General features: G+C 40.6%; 1 protein-coding gene across 5 annotated transcripts in view; it reads right to left on the bottom strand.

Moving 5' to 3' along the window:
- ide (insulin-degrading enzyme) overlaps positions 1–21,113 on the bottom strand; it is a 119,512-nt gene that overhangs the window by 95,193 nt on the left and 3,206 nt on the right. For all 5 annotated transcript variants that reach the window (XM_043712498.1, XM_043712496.1, XM_043712500.1 and 2 more), the window contains exons 2-4: positions 13,983–14,167; positions 11,520–11,727; positions 8,246–8,415 (exon numbers count right to left, since the gene is read on the bottom strand). In XM_043712498.1, coding sequence (XP_043568433.1) covers positions 8,246–8,415; positions 11,520–11,727; positions 13,983–14,167 — 563 coding nt within the window. The remainder of the gene's footprint in view (positions 1–8,245; positions 8,416–11,519; positions 11,728–13,982; positions 14,168–21,113) is intronic.

Genomic DNA, 21,113 nt, shown 5'->3' with positions numbered 1-21,113 from the left:
GGAGAGGGTGGTGGACTCTTGTGGGGAAATGTAGCACGAACAGTTAAGTTTCCGGGATTGAGACTGGCTCTAATATAATGAGGGATACATCAGGTTCCAAGCAATCGATTGTGTTCAGGGACTCTCTACTCAGAGGCACAGATAGAAGTTTCTGTGGCCCGCAGCAAAAAAAAGTTAGAATGGTATGTTGCCTCCCTGGTGCCAGATCAAGGATATCTCAGAGAGGGTGCAGAATGTCCTCAAAGGGAGAGGGACCAGCAGGTCATTGTACGCATTGGAACCAAGACATAGGAATGGAAAAGGATGATATTCTGAAGGGAGAATATAGAAAGTTAGGAAGGAATTTAAAAAAGGAGGCCCTCGACGGTAGTAACATCTAGATTACTGCCAATGCTGCGAGCTATGAGGGTAGAAATAGGAGGAAAGGACATTTGAATGAATGGCTAAGGAGCTGGTATGGGGAGAAGGGTTCACATTTTTGGATCATTGGAATCGCTTCTGGGGTAGGAGTGACCCATACAAGGAGGATAGATTGAACCTCAATTCACCAGGGGACTAACATACTGGCAGGGAGATTTGCTGGAGGTGGTTGGGAGGATTTAAATAGTAAAGTTGGGTGGGGACTGGAAGTTCATTCCAATTCCAGAATTGTGGCTCAGGAATGGACAAGACTGACAGCTTAAATGTTCCAGGATACAAATGCTATAGAAGGATAGAAAATGGGGAGGGGGGAGGTTACAGGAAGAGTGATTCGGATGGAACTGAGGAATAAGAAAAATGTTCACTTTTTGGGATTGCACTATAGACCCCTTAACTGTCAGTGGCAAATTGAGAAACAAATTTGTAAAAAAAGATTTCAGTTATCTGTAGGAATAATAGGGGATTATAACTTACCAAACATGGGACTGCCATAGTGTTAGGAGTTTAGATGGAGAGGAAATTTGCTAAAAGTGCACAAGAAAACTTTGCTTCAGTATGTGGATGTACCTACTAGCAAAGATGCAAAACCTGACCTACTCTTGGAAAATAAGACAGGGCAGGTGACTGAGGTGTCAGTGGGGAAGCACTTTGGGGCCACTGACCATAATTCTATTAGTTTTAAAAAAGTGATGGAAAAGTTGAAGTTCTAAATTGGAGGAAGGCTAATTTTGACAGTATTAGCCAAGAACTTTCAAAAGCCGATTGGGCGCAGGCGTTTGTATGAAGAGGGACGACTGGAAAATAGGAAGCCTTCAAAAAAAAAAAGATAACTCCAAGAATCTAGAGACAGTATATTCCTGTTAGGGTGAAAGGAAAGGCTGGGAGGTGTATGAAAAGCTGGATGACTAGAGAAATTGCGGTTTTGGTTGAGAAAAATGACTAAAGAATATGGTCGAGAATGTGTTGCTGGAAAAGCACAGGTCAGGCAGCATCCAAAGAGCAGGAGAATCAACGTTTCGGGCATATGCCCTTCATCAGGAATCTGCTCCTCAGATGCTGCCTGACTTGCTGTGCTTTTCCAGCAACATACTCGTGACTCTGATCTCCAACATTTGCAGTCCTCACTTTCTCCTGGAATAAAAAAAAAGGATATATCAGGTATAGACTGGAGAGATCAAATCATTCCTTAGAAGAGTATAAAGGCAGTAGAAGTATACTTAAACAGGGAAATCAGGAATGCGAAAAAAAAGGAACATGAGATAGCTTTGGCAAATAGGGTTAAGAGAATCCAATACATTAAGTACAAAAGGTTAACTAGGAAAGATCAGCAAGGCAGCCAATGTGTGGAACTGCAGGAGATTGGGGGGGGGGGGGGGGGAAATACTAAACGATTATTTCACATCATTATTTTCTGTGGAGAAGGGCATGGAAGAAATGGAATGTGGGGAAATAGAGAGAGTGACATCTCAAAAAAAGGTCCATATTACAGAAGTGGTGGTGCTGGATGTCTTGAAATGCATAAAAACTGATAAATCACCAGGACCTCACCGGGTGTATTGTAGAACTCTGTGGGAAGCTATGGAAGTGACTGCTGGACCCCTTGCTGAGATAATTGTTATTATCTATAGTCTCAGGGATGACTGGAGGTTGGCTAATGTGGTGCCACTATTTCAGAAAGGTGGTAAGGAAAAACCAGGGAACTATAGACCGGTGAGCCTGACCTCAGTGGTGGGCAAGTTGTTGGAGGGAACCTGAGGGACAGGATTTACATGTATTGGGAAAGGCAAGGACTGATTAGGGATAGTCAGCATGGCTTTGTGCATGGGAAATCATGTCTCACAAACTTTATTTGAGTTTTTTGAAGAAGTAACAAAAGAGGATTGATGAGGTCAGAGCGGTAAACGTGATCTATATGGACTTCAGTAAGGCATTCAACAAGGTTCCTCATGGGAGGCTGAGCTCATGGAATACAGGGAGAAGTAGCAATGTAGAAGACAGAGGGTGGTGGTGGAGAGTTGTTTTTCAGACTGGAGGCCTATGACCAATGGAGTGCCACAAGGATCGGTGCTAGGTCGGCTGCTTTTCGTTATTTTCATAAATGATTTGAATGTGAACATAGGAGGTATAGCTAATAAGTTTGCAGATGACACCAAACTTGTAGGTACAGTGGACAGCAAAAAGGTTACTTTTCGAGTACAACAGGATTTTGATCAGATGGGCAAACGGGCTGAGGAGTGGCAGATGGAGTTTAATTTAGATAAATGAGAGGTGCTGCATTTTGGAAAAGCAAATCAGAGTGAACAGGAGTGAACAAAGAGACCTTGGAGTGCAGGTTCACAACTCCTTGAAAAGTAGAGTCACAGGTAGATAGGATAGTGAAGGGGGGTTAGGGTTAGGGATGCTTTCTTTTATTGGTCAGAGCATTGAGTGTAGAAGTTGAGGGGTCATGTTGCGGCTGTACAGGACATTGGTTAGGCCACTGTTGGAATATTGCATGCAATTCTGGTCTCCTTCCTGTTAGAAGGATGTTGTGAAACTTGAAAGGGTTCAGAAAAGATTTACAAGGATGTTGCCAGGTTGGAGGTTTTAAGCAATAGGGAGAGGCTGCTTTCCTTGAAACACCGGAGGCCGAGGGGTGACCTTATAGAGGTGTATAAAATCATGAGGGGCATGGATCGAATAAATATGCAAGGTCTTTTGCCTGGGGTGCAGGGAGTCCAGATCTAGAGGCCATAGGTTTAGGGTGAGAGGGGAAAGATATAAAAGGGACCAATGGGGAAAATTGTTCCACACAGAGGGTGGTGAGTGTTTAGAATGAGCTGCCAGAGCAAGTGGACGAGGCTGGTATAATTACAGCATTTAAAAGGCATCTGGATGGGTACACAAAGAAGAAGAGTTTCGAGGGATATGGGCCAAGTGCTGGCAAATACTAACTTAGGTTAGGATATTTGGTTGTCATGGACGAGTTGGACCGAAGGGTCTGTTTCCATGCTGTACATGCTATGACTATTTAGAACAGAGGAGGAGAAATTTATACACTGAAAAGGGTTTTGAATCTTTGGAACCCTTGACCTCAGAAGGCTACAGACACACTAATATTAAACATATTCAAAAGGTTGAAATAGACAGATGTTTGGTCTTTCAGAGAATGGAGAAATATATGAGGTCATCAGGAAAACTGAAGTTGGAGGTCAGACATGATCACACTGAATGGGGAGCAGACTCTACACTCCATATAATTGCCTCTCATCTTCTCTCATTTGTTTACTTAACTTTCCTTATATGGTCTGGAATATATATATTCCAGATCTACAGAATTCAAAGTGACCAGCAAGCTCTCAGTTCTATCAAAGTGCTACTGAAATGTTGAACAAAATTGAGTAGATCACCCAATATCAACCCAGACACCAACAACCATACTTAATCTCCCTGACAAGTCCTCCTTCCTAATAAGGTGAAGACTTGTGTTACACCAAGCATCAGCCTAGAACACAGTCATAATCATTTCCATATACAGTGGAATTCATTAGGGATTGGCACCAGGATCAATTTTTCCTCGACATTCATTCATGACACAGACTGGGTGTACAAGCATAATTTTAAAATTTGCAGATACTACAAAACTGTAGTATGAATTAAGAGAAGGCTAGAGATAGACTTCAAGGGACATGGACAGATTGATGATACAGGAAGAGGCATTGCACTTGAAATTTAACACTGGAGTGCGAAGTGATTTTTGGATACTGTTACAAGGATGCTTTTAATATTACCCAAACACTGTTACAAGGATGCTTTGGGTCCTCATGGTCAAATGGAGGTCCAGGTTAGAGTCCCACCTGCTCCAAAGGGTGGAATAACAGTCCGAACAGGTTGATTATATTTTTTCTAAAATAAGCTTTTTTCCCCCAAAGATGCTCTGCAGTTAACATTGCTTGAAGGCATTAATTTTTGAAAGATTGTTTAGTTTTCTGAATGGTTTCTTTAAAAGGGTTCATTGAAAGTTCACTGTTGATATTGCAGATTATTTAAAAAAAAAACGACTTCCGAGAAATCACAACAGAAAATAAAAAGGCACAATTCTAACTGAGTGTAGGAACAGAAGGGCGACTTGCTACCTGTTCTCTTAGCATTGAAGATGGCAGGCCAAGCTGAGAAGATGGTTAATAAAGGTATAGAGGATCCTGAAGTTTTATAAATAAAAGTAAAGATATAGAAGGAAGTTATAATAAACCTGAACAAAACATTGATTTAATCTCAATTGGAAAAGTGTGTCTGATTGGAGACACTAAATAAGAACAGCAAGGTTTTCGAGATGGGACAGAAAAGGTTCACAAGAACACAGTTGCTTTCCTTCAAGAAAATTGAAAGGTGATTTGCTAGAGGTGTTTGTAAACAATCTGTTCAAAATACAGAGGGAGAAACTGTTCCTATTGGCTGAAACATTGCAAAACAGTGGAAGCAAAGTTAAAGTGACTAGCAAAAGAACAGAAAAGCAATAGGCAGTGATGATCTGGCATGCACTGGTTCAGCAGGTGGTTGAGGCAGGTTCCATTGTGCCCTTCAAAAGGGACTGGATAACTAATTGAAGGGAAAGAATTGTAAATTTATGGGCAAATTAAAAAAAGACATCAAAGTTGGATAGCTAAATTGCCCTTACAGACAGTGTTAATGGACTTCACAAACTAAATGGCCTCCTTCGGTGCAAGAATTATTGAATGATTCTAACTTTTATTTAATGGACTTCAATCATATGAAACACTGAAGACAGAAAACAATGTTGACACTTCAGGCAGAAAAAAAAAGTTAAAATAAGCAAACCAATTTTAGAAAAACTGCAGGCATTCTTTCTGCCATCTTGTAATATTCAGATAATTTTCGATGATTTTCTCACACCCATATTGGTGCTTTCACATCAGTCACAGAATAGTTTGACAAATCTCTGAAAATACAGGATGCGCACAATTCTCTTGTGGCCTGTCCAATGCAAGCACTCAAATTAATCTGTGTACATGCAAGTGAAATCAAGAGAACTGATCAATCAATCATTCAGTAACCATTCAGCTCAATTTTTCACTCACTTAATATCTTCCTGTTTAAATGGGTTTTGTTGAAAAAAAATCACTTTCTCGCTGTCCAATTTTTAAAATTAAACTTCTTGCCAAATTATACTGCTGTATTAGAGTATAATTGAAAGTGCATTGCTTTTGGTAAAAACCTCCAAGATATTCTTTAAAGACACTATTTTCAAAAGTCAAGCTACAGCAACATATGCTTATGGTACATGTTCCCACAGTGCTGCAACAGTTTTTATTTCCAACCTGTTCTTTCAAATGGCTCAATTTCTCTTTTCCTTGCTTTTCACCAATTTCTTTCAAATTGTTAAATGTAATTTGTCAGCAAGGAAAGCATTCTATATTAAATTCTCCTTTTCTACAGGACAGAGAAATTAGATTCGATTAAGATTCCCTACAGTATGGAGACAGCCTTCAGCCCAACTATCCACACCTACCCTCTGAAGAGTAACCCACCCAGACCCATTCCCCCTACCCTACATTTACCCCTCACTAATGCACCTAACACCATGGGTAATTTAGCATGGCTAATTCACTTGACCTGCACATCTTTGGATTGAGGAAACTGGAGCACCTGGAGGAAACCCATGCAGACATGGGGAGAATGTGCAAACTCCACACAGACAGCCACTGTGCCACCTCAATGACAAATACAAAATTAGTTTGAATCCAAGTTAGAGACAACTTGAAAATACACACCACTGAGACTAAGGCACAGATTATTGTGAAGACTAGAGTGAGGAGTGAACAATTTTCAACTTAATTACAGTGGAGTCAAATACATTTAAAATATAATAAAAGCAAGCTTAATCTTCAAACTTGAGCAAACAGCAAATGTTAAAATGCACAGAAGTTTTGTTTTGCAGTTGCTGAGTATTTCTGCCTGCTTTTATGAAGCAGCTGATGAACTGATTATAAATGAAGCAGCAGCAGCCAAAGTGATTGATCCATGCTGAACAGAAACCATACACTAGCACACATTGCCCCGGTCATGTTGAAGGTACATTTTTGTTGAAGGTAAACATCCTGACCTACTGGAGTCTACCTGGCTGATCGGAGATTGGTCAGCTAGCTAAGATTAACAGTTTTGAAAGACAACAGATAAAAAAAAGTTGAAAAATTTAGGACAAATGTGGTATCATGATAATATTATTAGTGATCCAGAGATAGGAGAACATGGGTTCAAATTCCTCCACCAACTGAATATATAAAATACCATCAGATTCATCAACATTCCTTAAGGACCAAATCTGATTCCTTATCTGATCTGGTCTACATGTGACTCCAGACCTACATTAATATGGCTGGACTCTTAACTGTCCTCTAAAATGACTGAGCAAGCTACTAGTTTGAGGACATTAGGGATAGGCAACAAATACTGGCCTGGTCAGTAACACCACCATCCATGAAAGAATAATGAAGAAAAAGCAACCCTTTGGACTTTAAAATGCCTGAATGCAAGTTTATTTTGTTGGCCTATCAGCATGTGTATTTCTCAGTTACTAACAGATACATCAATTTAATAGGACAATGTCTATTTAAAACAAAGTACAAGTTCAAAAATCATTTGAATAGTTAAGAATGTAGAATAGAAATCTTCAAGCAATAATTGTATGTTCATCCAAAAAAAATGACACTGCTATATTCATATATCAATATAAACATCCAAGTTCAAGAGAGTCCAGTTCGAATAGTAATTATGTTAATACATGAAAAATGCATATGATATATAAATAAATTCACAACATGTGGACATTGTTGGCTGACCAGCATTGGTGCCAATTCCTAATGCCCTTGAACCAAGTGCCCTGTTAAGTTACTGCAGAGATAAGGTATGATGAACCACCTTCGTGAACCTTCACACTCATTTTGATTTAGGTATACTGACAGTGTTATTCAGAAAGAAGTTTCAGGATTCTGATCCAGAGAAAAAAATAGTAATATCGTGCAAAATAAGGATGGTGAGTGGGGAACTTGCAGATGGCAGTGTTTCCATGAATTTGCTGTTCTTGTCATTCTAGGTGATAGAGATTGCAAAACTGGAAGCTGCTGTTGTCAGAGCCTAGGTGATTTCTGCAGTGCATCTTGTAAATGGTATATACTGCTGCCACTGTGCACTGGCATTGGGAGTGAGTGCTGACATTGACGGATGGGTACCAATCCAGATACCAGGATTCTTTTCATGGGTGTGCTCAGCTTCTCAAGTATTGGTGGAGCTGCACTATTCAGCAAAGTGGTTTGTCACACATTACTTGTGTTTTGCAGATGGAAGACAGGTTTTGGGAAGTTGGGAGAAGAGTTACTTGCTGCAGAATTCCAGCCTCTGATCTGCTCTTGCAGCCACAGTATCTTTGTGCCTGGTCCAGTATAGTTTCTGGTCGAGGGAGAGGGCTTATAACTTGCACAAGAAAAAGGTAGAGATCACATTTTTTTTAAAGAAGGGTAGACATTTATACTTCAAACTGTGTTCATCACTTCATATCTTTGCAAATAAGTCTCGTTTTCACAAAATGTATAATTTGGCCATGTCGGAAAAGAATTTTGGGTTGATGGATCTTTATCCATACTAGATTTAGAATTAAAAGAGTATAATTGGAGATATCAGTAGCTGGATAAAGCATTTATATTTACGCTAAGTGTAGTGGAATAGGGGTGGGAGGAGAGAAGCAATGGACTATCCAAATCTTGTTTAGATCATCAAGGTAACATTTCAAGTCTGTGATCCTTCATCAGAACTGGTATTAAAGACTAACCTGTTCCAAATGAACTAAACCGATGTTCTGGGTTGCCTGTAGATTTCTCCAACTGGAACAGTCTCCAAGCATCATTCATTAGATTTTTCTCATGCTCAGAGTCAACAGCATTGACTTCTCGATCTTTACAGCTGGCATCAAACAAAGGGCAAAGGAAAAACTGGGCAAACCTAATTTATATTAAAAAAAGTGATTAAGTAAAGCTTCAAGGTACAAACATCCACATTGCACGACATTTGCTTTAAAAAGAGAGCTACACTGCATGTGCCTAAAACAATACAGAGCAAAATTCCAACAGAGACAGACTACTTATCAGCAAAGTATCATAAATGGTGTTTGGTTAAAATATTACCTATTTACTGCTATCTACGCAAGTGGTCAATGGCAAGCTTCAGAAAGAAAGAAAATAGAAGTAGAATAACACTGCCTTGCTACCAGAGCTCTGATTGATAGGATGAATACTTACTAAATTCCAAAAATAAAATTATAGGGCTAAATTTTCAAATATCAGTCAATATTGGAATGGAAGAGCCAGGATTTAAAAATGGCAGATAAGACTGTATTCTGAGATTTCTCTCACGTGCAATTTTAAGGAACCAGGTCCAATGTTGGTGTTCTGCAATCCTGTCTATTTCTGGTCTAATGGAGGAAAGGACATTCTAGACTCCTCACTATTGCCTCATTAATTTCCGATGAAGGGCTCTTGTCTGAAACAACAATTCTCCTTCTCCTCTGATGCTGCCTCACCTGCTGCTCCTTTCCAGCATCCCACTCTCAACTCCTCACTATTGCCACCAAGTCAGGCCAGTTTTGGTAGACGATGCAGTTTACTGGAGTTCAGAGGTGGTGTGAGCACAAGTTCATTTGCACAAAATATTTGACAAGTAAGTTTGAAAGGTGCTGACAATTTGCATTTCAATGTACAGTGGAAACTCTATCATCCGAATGTGATGGGTGGACAATATTGCGCTCAGATAATCGATTAAATCCCTATCCTCTGGGGCTCGGAGTTTTAAAGTCTGCTCCCTATTCAGGAGACTGCAGCAGCATATAACATCCCGGGCCCCCAATCCTGTCCAACCCTGCCCACTCAACCTCGTCCAACCCCACACCCCCCTCACCGCCACCTGTCAAGCCCTTGGACCCCTTCTAGGGCAACCGGACTGCACAACAAGACTGCTGCCTTTGTGGGGTAAGTCCCCAAATAGCACAGCCACACACAACTTTTGACAGGTTCCACGTTTGCCCTGTACAGGACAATGTTGGAGAGATTATTCCGGGGGGGGGGTGTTAGGGTACACCATTCTGTAGACACACCAGTGTGTGTGGGGGGAGCGCAAGAGAGAGATAATCACTAAACAAAAGACACAATCACTGCTGGAAACACATCATTTTGTTTCTCTCGGGACCTTGAGATCTCCTTCGAATAATCCAATTTTCAGATAACTGGTATTTGGATAATCAAGTTTCCTCTGTATTAGTACATATTAAATGTGACACAGCTCTTTTCAAGATGTCAACACCAATAAACAGACCAGAATTATTTAAGTGCTAGTGGTATTAGTGCGCTTAACATTGGGGATAAAATTGCTTCACTGCATTCAACAGTACTTAAATTCCAATGTCATTTGAATCCTGAGAGTTAACTTTTCTTTGATCAATCGTCCAACCATCTGCTGAGCATTCTGAAGCTGTGGAAAAATAGGCCACTACTGAAAATATGTATTATGTATTTGACTCTATTGAACTTTTTTTAAGCAGCTATGCATGGAAATTCATTAGCTGAGCTCCAAACCCCAATACTGGATTCAGCTTTACAGGGTTTTTGTAGACAGTTATCAAGGAGACTGCATATAATTTTGCCTGACATCTTCTAGGAGTACAGGTCATTCTGCTATTATGTGCGTTTCGGCAACGTAAATTCAATGTAACCTGTTTGATAAATTAGGGATGCTGTTTCTAAAGGACAAACTTTTAAAAATTTGTGTTAGCTGTAACATGATTACATTGCCAACACTAAACACTGTTTGCAATGCACAACTTTTCTCTAACACACAGTTGCACAGGGCAGCATAGTACTCAGTGGTTAGCACTGCTGCCTCAGCGCCAGGGATCTGGGTTCAATTCCTGCCTCAGGTGACTGTGTGTAGTTTGCACATTCTCCCAGTGTCTGCATGGGTTTCCTCTCAATCCAAAGATGTGCAGGTCAGATGAATTGGCCAAACTAAATTGCCCATAGCATTAGTCAGAGGGAAATGGGTCTGGGTGGGTTACTCTTCAGAGGGTCGGTGTGGACTTGTTGGGCCGAAAGGCCTGTTTCCACACTGTAGGGAATCTAATCTAAAAAAAACCATCACATTATAAAGAACTGACTGTAGTTAGAATTAATGTTTTTGAATATCTGATTATTTTGATAGTTTTGAGCATTTCAAAAGGCATGAGTTCTGTCCAGAATGGATGCAATGGAGGTAAATCGGATGCTGGAAAAGCGCAGGTCAGGCAGCATCCAAGGAGCAGGAGAATCAACGTTTCGGGCATGAGCCCTTCTTCTGTGGCAGAAGGGCTCATGCCTGAAATGTCGATTCTCCTGCTCATTGGATGCTGCCTGACCTGCTGCGTTTTTCCAGCAACACATTTTCAGCTCTGATCTCCAGCATCTGCAGTCCTCACTTTCTCCAAGGTAAAATCGGATGGACCAACAAGGGTGAGGATGCCTAACACTCTCAATTCAGCCAATATTCCACTAAATAAGGTGTGCACCCTAATCTGTGCATGCCAGGCATATTCTGGCAGCAATAGCCAAGCTAAAGCCTGTCCCATTCATCTAGGCTGGGGGTGGGGGGAGCAAAAGACTATCGGACAGGTGACTTGATTGAGAATTTTATATTTTAATTAACGTCCAATGCTGTTATTTAAAAGGCCAAAACAATTTGCTAGAAGTGGAGGAAGTAGGAGAAGTACACAAGTTCTCAAATGTACAAAAGCCCTCTGCCAGAAAAGTATTGGAAATTAATTTTGCATAAGTTACTTACACCTGTTAAGATATGAAAACAAGATAAGTACATCCAATTACAAAAAGGTCAGCTTCCCCAAGTAAGCACATTGAAATGAGCTGTTCCACTCCTCAAACTATATGAAGGGTCACACATAATGGGGTTTTTCATCTAAACAGAAGGTCTGGTATAAAGCGAAAGAAGTGCAACAACAGTGTGCAGCTGCTAACAGACAGATGAACACACAAAACAAGGAAATTAACTATTCTATCGACAATTACCGATTCAGGGCACCTTCCAAATGCTCATTTGATACATCAAAATAGTAGTTGGTATGTTCCCCACTGGTAAATGCATTTGAGCTCCCAGCATGTTCACTGAGGAACTGACTGTACTCATTCTCCTTTGGATACTTCTCAGTTCCTAAGAAAAGCATATGTTCACAAAAATGGGCAAGTCCAGGTATCTCTTTGGGATCTGCCAAGGAGCCTGAAACAAAAATAAAAATTAGGAAAACGACAGTTTAAAGGTTGTGCTTAAATCCTAAACATTTTGCTTATAACATTCAAAAATATTTATTAAATGATGAATGAGCATATTTTTTAAAAAACATACAATAGGAAATGCACAATAGGAAGTGTGAAACAATGTTCAAAGCACTCTCAGTTAAAAAGGACGTTTTTAAAATAATACAATTAAATTGTACGATTACAACCTTATATCTTGACAGACAAACTTGCTGACTTGTAGAAATAGTATAGTCAATGTTTGTTAATTCAAATGAATGACAAGAAAAAGTCAAATATCAGCCAGTTGGATAATCTTTTTTTAAAAAAGATAATTAAGTAACTTTAATTGATAGGAATTTAGAGAGTACAGGTCCAGGGAAAGACACAGGCTCGATACATAAAAGGAACGAGAGACAACAGGCAAGGGCTTGTGATATTTTAAAATCTTTAAATTTGTTTTGTAATAGTTTATTTTCCATTTTTAAATGGAGTAAAATTGTTGAGCGCATAACTATTTAATGCAATAAAAAAGGACTTTAGGTCCAAAGAATTGAATAACGATTAACAAATTGGAACCACTCAAACTCTTGCAGGGAATTCTCATTTTCCTTCTGAGAGATATTCTTTCTAACATTCTAGCAAGGAAATTATGAATATTCTGCTAAGTTTGTTATATATTCAAATAAGGAAATCCAGAAACTACCTAAATAGCAGAAAAAAAAAAGCCAGTAATGGTGGGACAAAAGGGAGACAAAAATGTATAAAAAGGTAAAAGATGGAAGAAAGGTGATTTGTGCCAAGTGGTCAGACTAAATTGCCCATAGTTTCTACAGATGTGCAGGCTACCTGGATTGCCACAGTAAATGCAGGGTCACACGGATAGGTGGAGGGGATGGGACATTTTTCAGAGGGTCAGCACAGACTCAATGGGCAGAATGGTCTCTTTCTACATTGTAGGATTCTATGACAGGTGACATTTACAGGAATCAGAGGCATACAAACCAATAAAGGGTTTTGAACGATGTTGGGGGCCTTAAACCAAAAAAGGCCAAAATGGACAATTGCAGATATAGTGAGCAGAACTAGGGTATGGGGAGTAGAATTTGGAATCACTTTAAACCTAAACAGCATGGATGACGAATGGTTGACCAGCATTTGAACAGCCAGATATAATTATTTCAGCAACGTACATCAAAAAAAGAATAACCTGTGGCTGCTGCAAAGCTCCAAGTCAGCAATCGACATGACAGAGATACGCAACCAAAGCACAACGTGCAGCAGGTAGGGCACGGGGGTGGTGAAAAGCTGAGCTCAACCTGAGAAAGTGGCCAGAAGGTGAACTGTTGACAAAGGTTTAAAGCTATTGGCAGAAGCAAAGATAATGGCTCTGGTTTCAGCTTAACTGAAATGAACTGCAGCTCAACTAAGGCTGAGTGCTCAGCAACACAGTACACGAAGAATGTTCATGAAATTAGAGCTTGCAGTTTCAGCAAAAGAACCAGGAGTTAAAAAAAAATCTCAAAGTAGAAGTGATTGTGCTAATTAAAATGGTAAGTTCAATGTGCCGATTAGATACGATAAGAGTCAAAATAGTTGACTTATCAACCCCGGTATCATATGAAAGCTTTCAAAGTCAGGCAAAAATGGATGATAATTGATTAACTAGTTTATCGTGTGTTAAAAAGAATGCATAGGTCATAACCTCATCATCCTCCTGCTTTTCTAAAACATGGTCATAACTATTTCAAAGATACAGCACTATAAATTGCTTTGGTCTGAAGGATAAGACAAAATCATATGGCTATGCCCATTCTTTTTGCGTTGGTCCAGTTTGATAATAATTAAAAACAGAACAGGATCACAGTGTACATAGAGACCATTCGACTCATTGAGTCTGCCCCAATTAGCATTTACCACGGATAATCTACCCAGCCTGCATATCCCTGGACACTATGGGGCAATTTAATATTGTCAATCCACCTAACCTGCGCATCCTTGGACTGTGGGAGGAAAATGTAACACCTGACAGAAAACCCATGCAGATATGGGAAGATCATGCAAACTCCACACAGACCGCTGCAAGGCTGGAATTTAACACAGGTCGCTGGCACAGACGGGCAGCAGTGCTAACCGCTGAACCACTGTGTAAGCAGGAACAATCAAGATTGTATACCAAAAGCACATTTCACAAAGGATACACAGAAGAACCATTAATATTTTAACTGATATTAGTACCAATGTGAACATCCAGGGCTGCAGAAGACTTGTCAGTAGTGGGATCATGAATGAGTAACACACGAATGTCATTAGAGAGTTCCAATCCGCGATATTCACGTTTATCCTCAGGAGATTTGATAACATTGGTCACTATTCTCTTGATGGAAGGGTTATTCATTCTCAGGTTTCTTGTTGGCTGCAGGCTGCAAATGGGAGACATTTCAGTAAATATAACATATTACTACATTGCTGCTTCAAGTAAGCGATCGGTAGAAATGTAAACATAAGTAGAACTCCTGAATAGCATCTCAAATTGAAAGTGCTGTCATCTGTAGACAGGTTATTGGATGCAACTCCAAGACAATTTGTATTAAATTTCCACCAAATGCTCTTTTGATCTAAGAAAGCCATCTGAAATGACAGAGACAAATATCAAATTGTACATTGCTGCAATAATAAAAGATCAATGTCAAGCAAGAAATTGCTCACAAATGCAACAATTAAGGGACAACCATTGAGTTTTCAAAGTGCTTGAGTAAGAAAGTGTTTGGTCAAACAAGACAAACTCTCCCAATACTTCCCTGTAAAAGCAATATGTGGGTTAACACTGTAAAGATCCCAGACTGATTCCCAGTCAGGTATAGTCTTTACCAGTGTGGCACATCATCTATCAGCTGCATTTCCCAAACTTTGCCCCAATATAACATCACTTCAAGGCTTGATAGTCATCGTCAAGATCCCTCAGTAAAAGTAGGGATGTATTTGTAGGAGGCGGCAGCGGCAGCAGCAGTGGAGGCAGAGGAGGACTGGAAATGTTCAAGGGGCTTGTCTGCTAATGTGGGAGGGCAGCTGTTAGGTCAATCAGACAGCCCCATGGCGTTCATCACTTCCTTGGAGCTCACAAGCCAAAACTTTCAGCTTCTGCCCCCACTGAGAATCTTGATTCTCACTTTGGGAAGATCTGAGCCACGGGCTAGGAAGGGAAAAGGGAGGCTTCTTAACACATTTCACTATTGCAACAACAGTTGCATGAACATCAAGTCAGAATGGTACTGGTTGCAATAACATATTTATCATTGTTGATTTGCACCTCAAACAAAACTATAAAAATACTTTTGCCTCTACGAAACGTCCTTGGATGTCCTTGCAAGCTCACTTTCACTGGGTCCACTTTCATACCCTCACAACTAACCTATTTAAATTCAAAATTGCTTTTCCAAAATATTAGAGTTTTAGTTATGAAGAGAGGTTAGCTAGAATAGGGCAGCATGGTGGCTCATTGGTTAGCACTGCTGCCTCAGTGCCAGGGACTAGAGTTTGATCCAGCCTCAGGCGACTTTCTCTCCTTGTCTATGTGGGTTTCCTCCCACAATCCAAAGATGTGCAGGTTAAGTGAATTGGCCATGCGAAATTGCCCAGAGTGATCAGGGATGTGTAGGTTAGGTGCATTAGTCAGGGTAGAGTAATAGAGTAGGGGAATGGGTCCGTGTAGGTTACTCTTCAGAGGGTGGGTGTGGACTTGTTGGGCTGAATGGCCTGTTTCACCACTATAGGGATTCTAAGAAAATAGGGCTGTTTCTCTTGCAGCAGAGAAGGCTAAGGGGGTCAGGGGACATAACTGAGATGTGTAAAATTATGAGGGGACAAAGACAGGAAGAAATCTTTTTCCATGGAGGGATCAATGACTAGGAGACATATCATTAAAGGGAAGGGGCTGGAGGTTTGGAGATGTGAGGATTTGGTTTTCACCAGATTCCAATGACTGGAATCTGGAACTCTGCCAAAAAGGGTGGTAGATGCTGCAATCCTCACAATATTCAAGAACAAGTTAAACGTATACTATGACACCAAGGCATACAAGACTATGGGCCAAGTGCTGGAAAATGGGATTAGAATAGGTGGTGGTTGTTTTTGACCAGTGCAGATCGATGAGGTCAAAGGGCCTTTTGCTGTGCTGTAGATCTCTGACTCTATGAAGATGTTATTAACAAAATTGTCGAGAGGAATTAATAGAATATATTTGGATTTTGCAGAAGACTTTGGACAAGGACTCCCACAAGATTGGTCAGGAAAATTAAAATATACAGTACACCAGGTAAGGTACTAGCACTGATTAAACAATTGGCTAACATACAGGGACAGAGCAGAAATAAATGGGTCATTGTCAAGTTTTCACAATGCGACTAGTAGGGTATTACAAGAATCATTAGTTCAGACCCAGCTTTATTTAATATACAAGCAGTCCCTGATTCAATCAACATCAGACTTACAAATGTTAGTATTTACTAATATGATCCCATACTTGATTTAGTTTTTAAAGATCCACACACAAACATTTCCTGTGCTTACACTTTCCAATGTGTTTCAATTTGGAGACAAAGACTTGCAAACAGACTCCAGAACAGAATCCATTCACAACCCAGTAACTGCCTGTATCTCAATAATTCGATCTCGTGGACCAATATAATATTTCCAAATTTGCAGATGATATAAAGCGAAGCAGAAGTCTGTGCTGAGGAAGATGGAAAATGTTTCTTGGGGGAACTTGGACAGGCTTAGGTGATTAGGCAAGAACAAGGCAGATGAAATATAATATGGAAAAATGTGAGGTAGAAGGAACAGATGTGCATAACATTCCTCAAAGAGAGAAGTTGGAAAGTGTAAACATGAGAAGGGACTGGACTGTCTTTTTCAGTAGATCACTGGGAGTTACCATTCAGGTGTAGTAAGCTATCAGAAGACTCTTGAACGTTAGCTTTTTTTTTGCAAGCACATTCACGACAGGAGTAGTGAAGTCTTGCTTCAGTTGCATAAGAGCTTGGTTAGACCACACCAGGTCTCCTTATCTCAAAAAAAAAGTTACTTTTGCCAGAGAGAGAGAGTGTGCAACAACAGTTCAGACTTACTCTTAGACATTCTGAAAAGCTTTCTTGAACTCGTCCATATTAGCTAGAGTTTCTAAGAATGAGAAGCGATTCCCATTGAAGCCTAGAAATTACTTAAAAAGGATAGACAGAGTTGGGGAGGGGGCACTATTTAAAAATAAGAGGGATATCAATTAGGACCAATAGGAGGAGAATTCTGTTTACTGAGGGTGATGAATCTTTGGAATTTACCATGGAAATTTAAGTGTGTATATTTAAAGTAGAGTTTGATAATTTTTTTGATTATCAATGGTGTAAAGGGTTATGCGAATAAAGTGGGTTAAAGATATCGAAGCGTTTAATCAGCCGTCATTGTACTAGATGGTGAAGCAGACTCAACATGCTTGAATGGCCTACTCCTGTTCCAATGTTCCTTTTCCGCTTGACAAACTAGTCAGAAAGTAAAAGCCCATGAGATCCAATGATCCAAAATTGGATCAGTGGTAGGAAGCAAAGTGTGCTGGTCACAGGTGTTCTTATTCAAGGTTCCTCCCAATCCACCCCCCCCCCACCCCACCCCCTTACCTCTTGTGGTTTATATCAATGATTGAGGCTTAAATCTAGAGGACATGATTAAAAAGTCTTTACATGATAGAAAAACTGGTCATGTTGTTGATAGAGATAGTTCCGCAGCAGACCTCAGGAAGATACCAAAAGGATTGCTCAGGTGGAAAGAAGCTCAGGTCAGGAAGAATTGGCAGTTTTTTCCTGAATTGATCAGTTTTTATTTTTATTTTTATTCTCAATTTCCATCTGCACTTAAAATTGACAACAAATAGTAGCTGAGAACAGATACCAATGCCAAAGCAGATAGTAGTTGCCCAGCCCTCGAGAAGGCAGTGGCATAATCTCTTCTTGAACCACAGCAAAAAGCTTGATTTTAAAATGAATCTAAAAGACCAGTCAGGATAATCATTTTCTATATCTACAGCAAAGTGAAATTATAAAACTAAAAACATTATATGGGTCGCACACTTATTAAAAAAAAACGCTGGTGGCAACTTGAGATTCAAATATTCAAACAAGTTCAACTTGAACAAAGCACAAATTTACTGCTGGTACAAAGTTGAAATAGCTCCCGATGTCAACGCTGTGGCATTTGTATATGTTGTACATCATTATGAAGCAGGAGCAAATTACTGCAGAAACTGGAATCTGAAGTATATTGACTCTGTAAAAACCTATTATAGCTCAAGTGTACAGAGGAACCTCAATTATCCGAGCGAGTTGGGCAGGCACTATTGAATTCAGATAATTGAATATTCAGTTAATTGATTCATTTTTTTTTTACATTAGATTCCCTACACTGTGGCAACAGGCCCTTTGGCCCAACAAGTCCACAACTCCGAAGAAAAGCCCACCCATTCCCCTACATTTACCCATGACTAATCCAAGCAAACACTCTGAACAATTTAGCATGGCCAATTCTCCTCACCTGCACATCTTTGGACTGTGGGAAGAAACCAGAGCACCCGGAGGAAACCCACACAGACACAGGGAGAACATGCAAACTCTACACAGACAGCTGCCCGAGGCAGGAATCGAACCCGGGTCCCTGGCGCTGTGAGGCTGCAGTGCTAACTGCTGAGCCACCGTGCCGCCCCTCTCCTCTGATTCAATGCCTCTCCACTGGGGCTTGGAGTTAGCTTAAGTTTCCTTTTTCCTCGCTCCCTCTCTGTCTCAGGATTTGTTTCTGATGGGTTAACTCCAGGAAAGATAAGAGAGGTAGGCAGATAGTGCAGGTGTCTTCTGTGGCTATCCCTATTTCAAACAAGTATTCTGCTTTGGAAAGTGTAGGGAGAGATGGACACTTAGGGGTACGTAGCACGAACAGCCAAGTTTCTGATATTGAGACTGTCTCTAATGTAAAGAGAGGTACGTTGGGTTCCAAGCAATCAGTTGTGTTAGGGGACTCTAATCTGGGGTACAGCCAGACGTTTCTGTGGCCAGCACCAAAAAATCAGAATGGTGTGTTGCTTCCCTGGTGCCAGGATCAAGGATGTCTCAGAGAGGGTGCAGAATGTTCTCAAGAGGGAGAGGGACCAGCAGGAGATCATTGTACACATTGGAACTAACGATATAGGAAGGGAAAAGGTTGAGATTCTGAAGGGAAATTACAGAGATTTAGGCAGGAATTTAAAAAAGGAGGTCCTCAACAGTAGTAATATCTGGATTACTTCCGGTGCACAAGCTAGTAAGGGCAGGAATAGGAGAATAGAGCAGATGAATGCATGGCTGAGGAGCTGGTGTACGGGTGAAGGATTCATGTTTTTGGATCATTGGAACCTGTTTTGGGGTAGAAGTGACCTGTACAAGGAGGACAGATTGCACCTAAATTGGAAGGGGACTAATATCCTGGCAGGGAAATTTGCTCGAGCTGCGCAGGAGGATTTAAACTACTGGGTGGGGAGGGTGGAAAAGAGGGGGAACCCAGGGAGATATTGAGGAAAGATTTCAATCTGAGACTGGTACAGTTGAGAACAAAGGCGAGTCAAATAGTCAGGGCAGCCAGGGACAAAGCACAGAACAAAGTAGAACTGATAAATTAAACTGCATTTATTTCAATGCAAGGGGCCAAACAGGGAAGGCAGATGAACTCAGGGCATAGTTAGGAACATGTGACTAGGATAGCATAGCAATTACAGAAATATGGCTCAGGGATGGACAGGTCTGGCAGCTTAATGTTTCAGGATACAAATGCTACAAGAAGGATAGAAAGGGAGCAAGAAAGAAGGGGGAGTGGCATTTTTGATAAAGGGAAGGCATTGCATCTATGCTGATGGAGGATATTCCTGGATACTTGTATTATTGACCCCCTAATAGTCAGAGGAAAATTGAGAAACAAATTTGTAAGGAGATCTTAGCTATCTGTAAGAATAATAGGGTGGCTATGGTAGGGGATTTTAACTTTCCAAACATTGGCTGGGACTGCCATAGTGTTAAGGGTTTAGATGGAGAAGAGTTTGTTAAGTGTGTACAAGAACATTTTCTGATTCAGTACATGCATGTACCTACTAGAGAAGGTGCAAAACTTGATCTACTCCAGAGAAATAAGGCATGTGTCAGTTAGGGAGCATTTTGGGGCCAGCCTCCATAATTCTGTTAGCTTTAAGATAGTGGTGGAAAAGGATAGACCAGATCTAAATGTTGACGTTCTAAATTGGAAAAAGGCCAATTTTGACAGTATTAGGCAAGAACTTTCAAAAGCTGATTGAGCGCAGATGTTTGCAGGTAAAGGGACAGCTAGAAAATGGGAAGCCTTCAGAAATGAAATAACGAGAGTTCAGAGAAAGTATATTCCTGATAGGATGAAAGAAAAGGCTGGGAGGTATAGGGAATGCTGGGTGACTAAAGAAATGGAGGGTTTGGTTAAGAAAAAGAAGGAAGCATATGTCAGGTATAGACAGGATAGATCGAGTGAATCCTTAGAAGATAGTAGGAGTAGACTTAAGAGAGAAATTAGGAGGGCAAGAAGGGGACATGAGATAGCTTTGACAAATAGAGTTAAGGAGAATCCAAAGGGATTTTACAAAATACATTTAAGGACAAAAGGGTAACTAGGGAGAGAATAGGGTCCCTCAAAGATCAGCAAGGCGGCCTTTGTGTGGAGCTGCAGGAGAAGGGGCAGATACTAAATGAGTATTGACAAAAGGGTAACTAGGGAGAGAATAGGTCCCTCAAAGATCAGCAAGGCGGCCTTTGTGTGGAGCCGCAGGAGAAGGGGCAGATACTAAATGAGTATTTTGCACCAGTATTTACTGTGGAAAAGGATATGTAAGATATAGAATGTAGGGAAATAGATGGTGACATGTCGAAAAATGTCCATACTATAGGGGAGGAAGTGCTGGATGATTGAAATGCTTAAAATGGATAAATCCCCAGGACCTGATCAGGTATACCCTAGAACTCTGTGGGAAGCTAGAGACGTGATTGCTGGGCCTCTTGCTGAGATACTTGTATCATCGATAATCACAGGTGAGGTGCCGGAAAACTGGAGGTCGGCTAATGTAGTGCCACTGTTTAAGAAAGGTGGTAAGGACAAGCCAGGGAACTATAGACCAGTGAGCCTGACTTCAGTGGTGGGCAAGTTGTTGGAGGGAATCCAGAGGGATAGGATGGACATGTATTTGGAAAGGCAAGGACTGATTATCCCTAATCAATATGGCTTTGTGCGTGGGGAATCATGTCTCACAAACTTGATTGAGTTTTTTGAAGAAGTAACAAA

Source organism: Chiloscyllium plagiosum, chromosome 22 (assembly GCF_004010195.1).
Source record: "Chiloscyllium plagiosum isolate BGI_BamShark_2017 chromosome 22, ASM401019v2, whole genome shotgun sequence".
Lineage (NCBI taxonomy): Eukaryota > Metazoa > Chordata > Chondrichthyes > Orectolobiformes > Hemiscylliidae > Chiloscyllium > Chiloscyllium plagiosum.
Note: the sequence above shows the minus strand (reverse complement) of the source record. Positions and strands in the feature narration are given on the sequence as shown.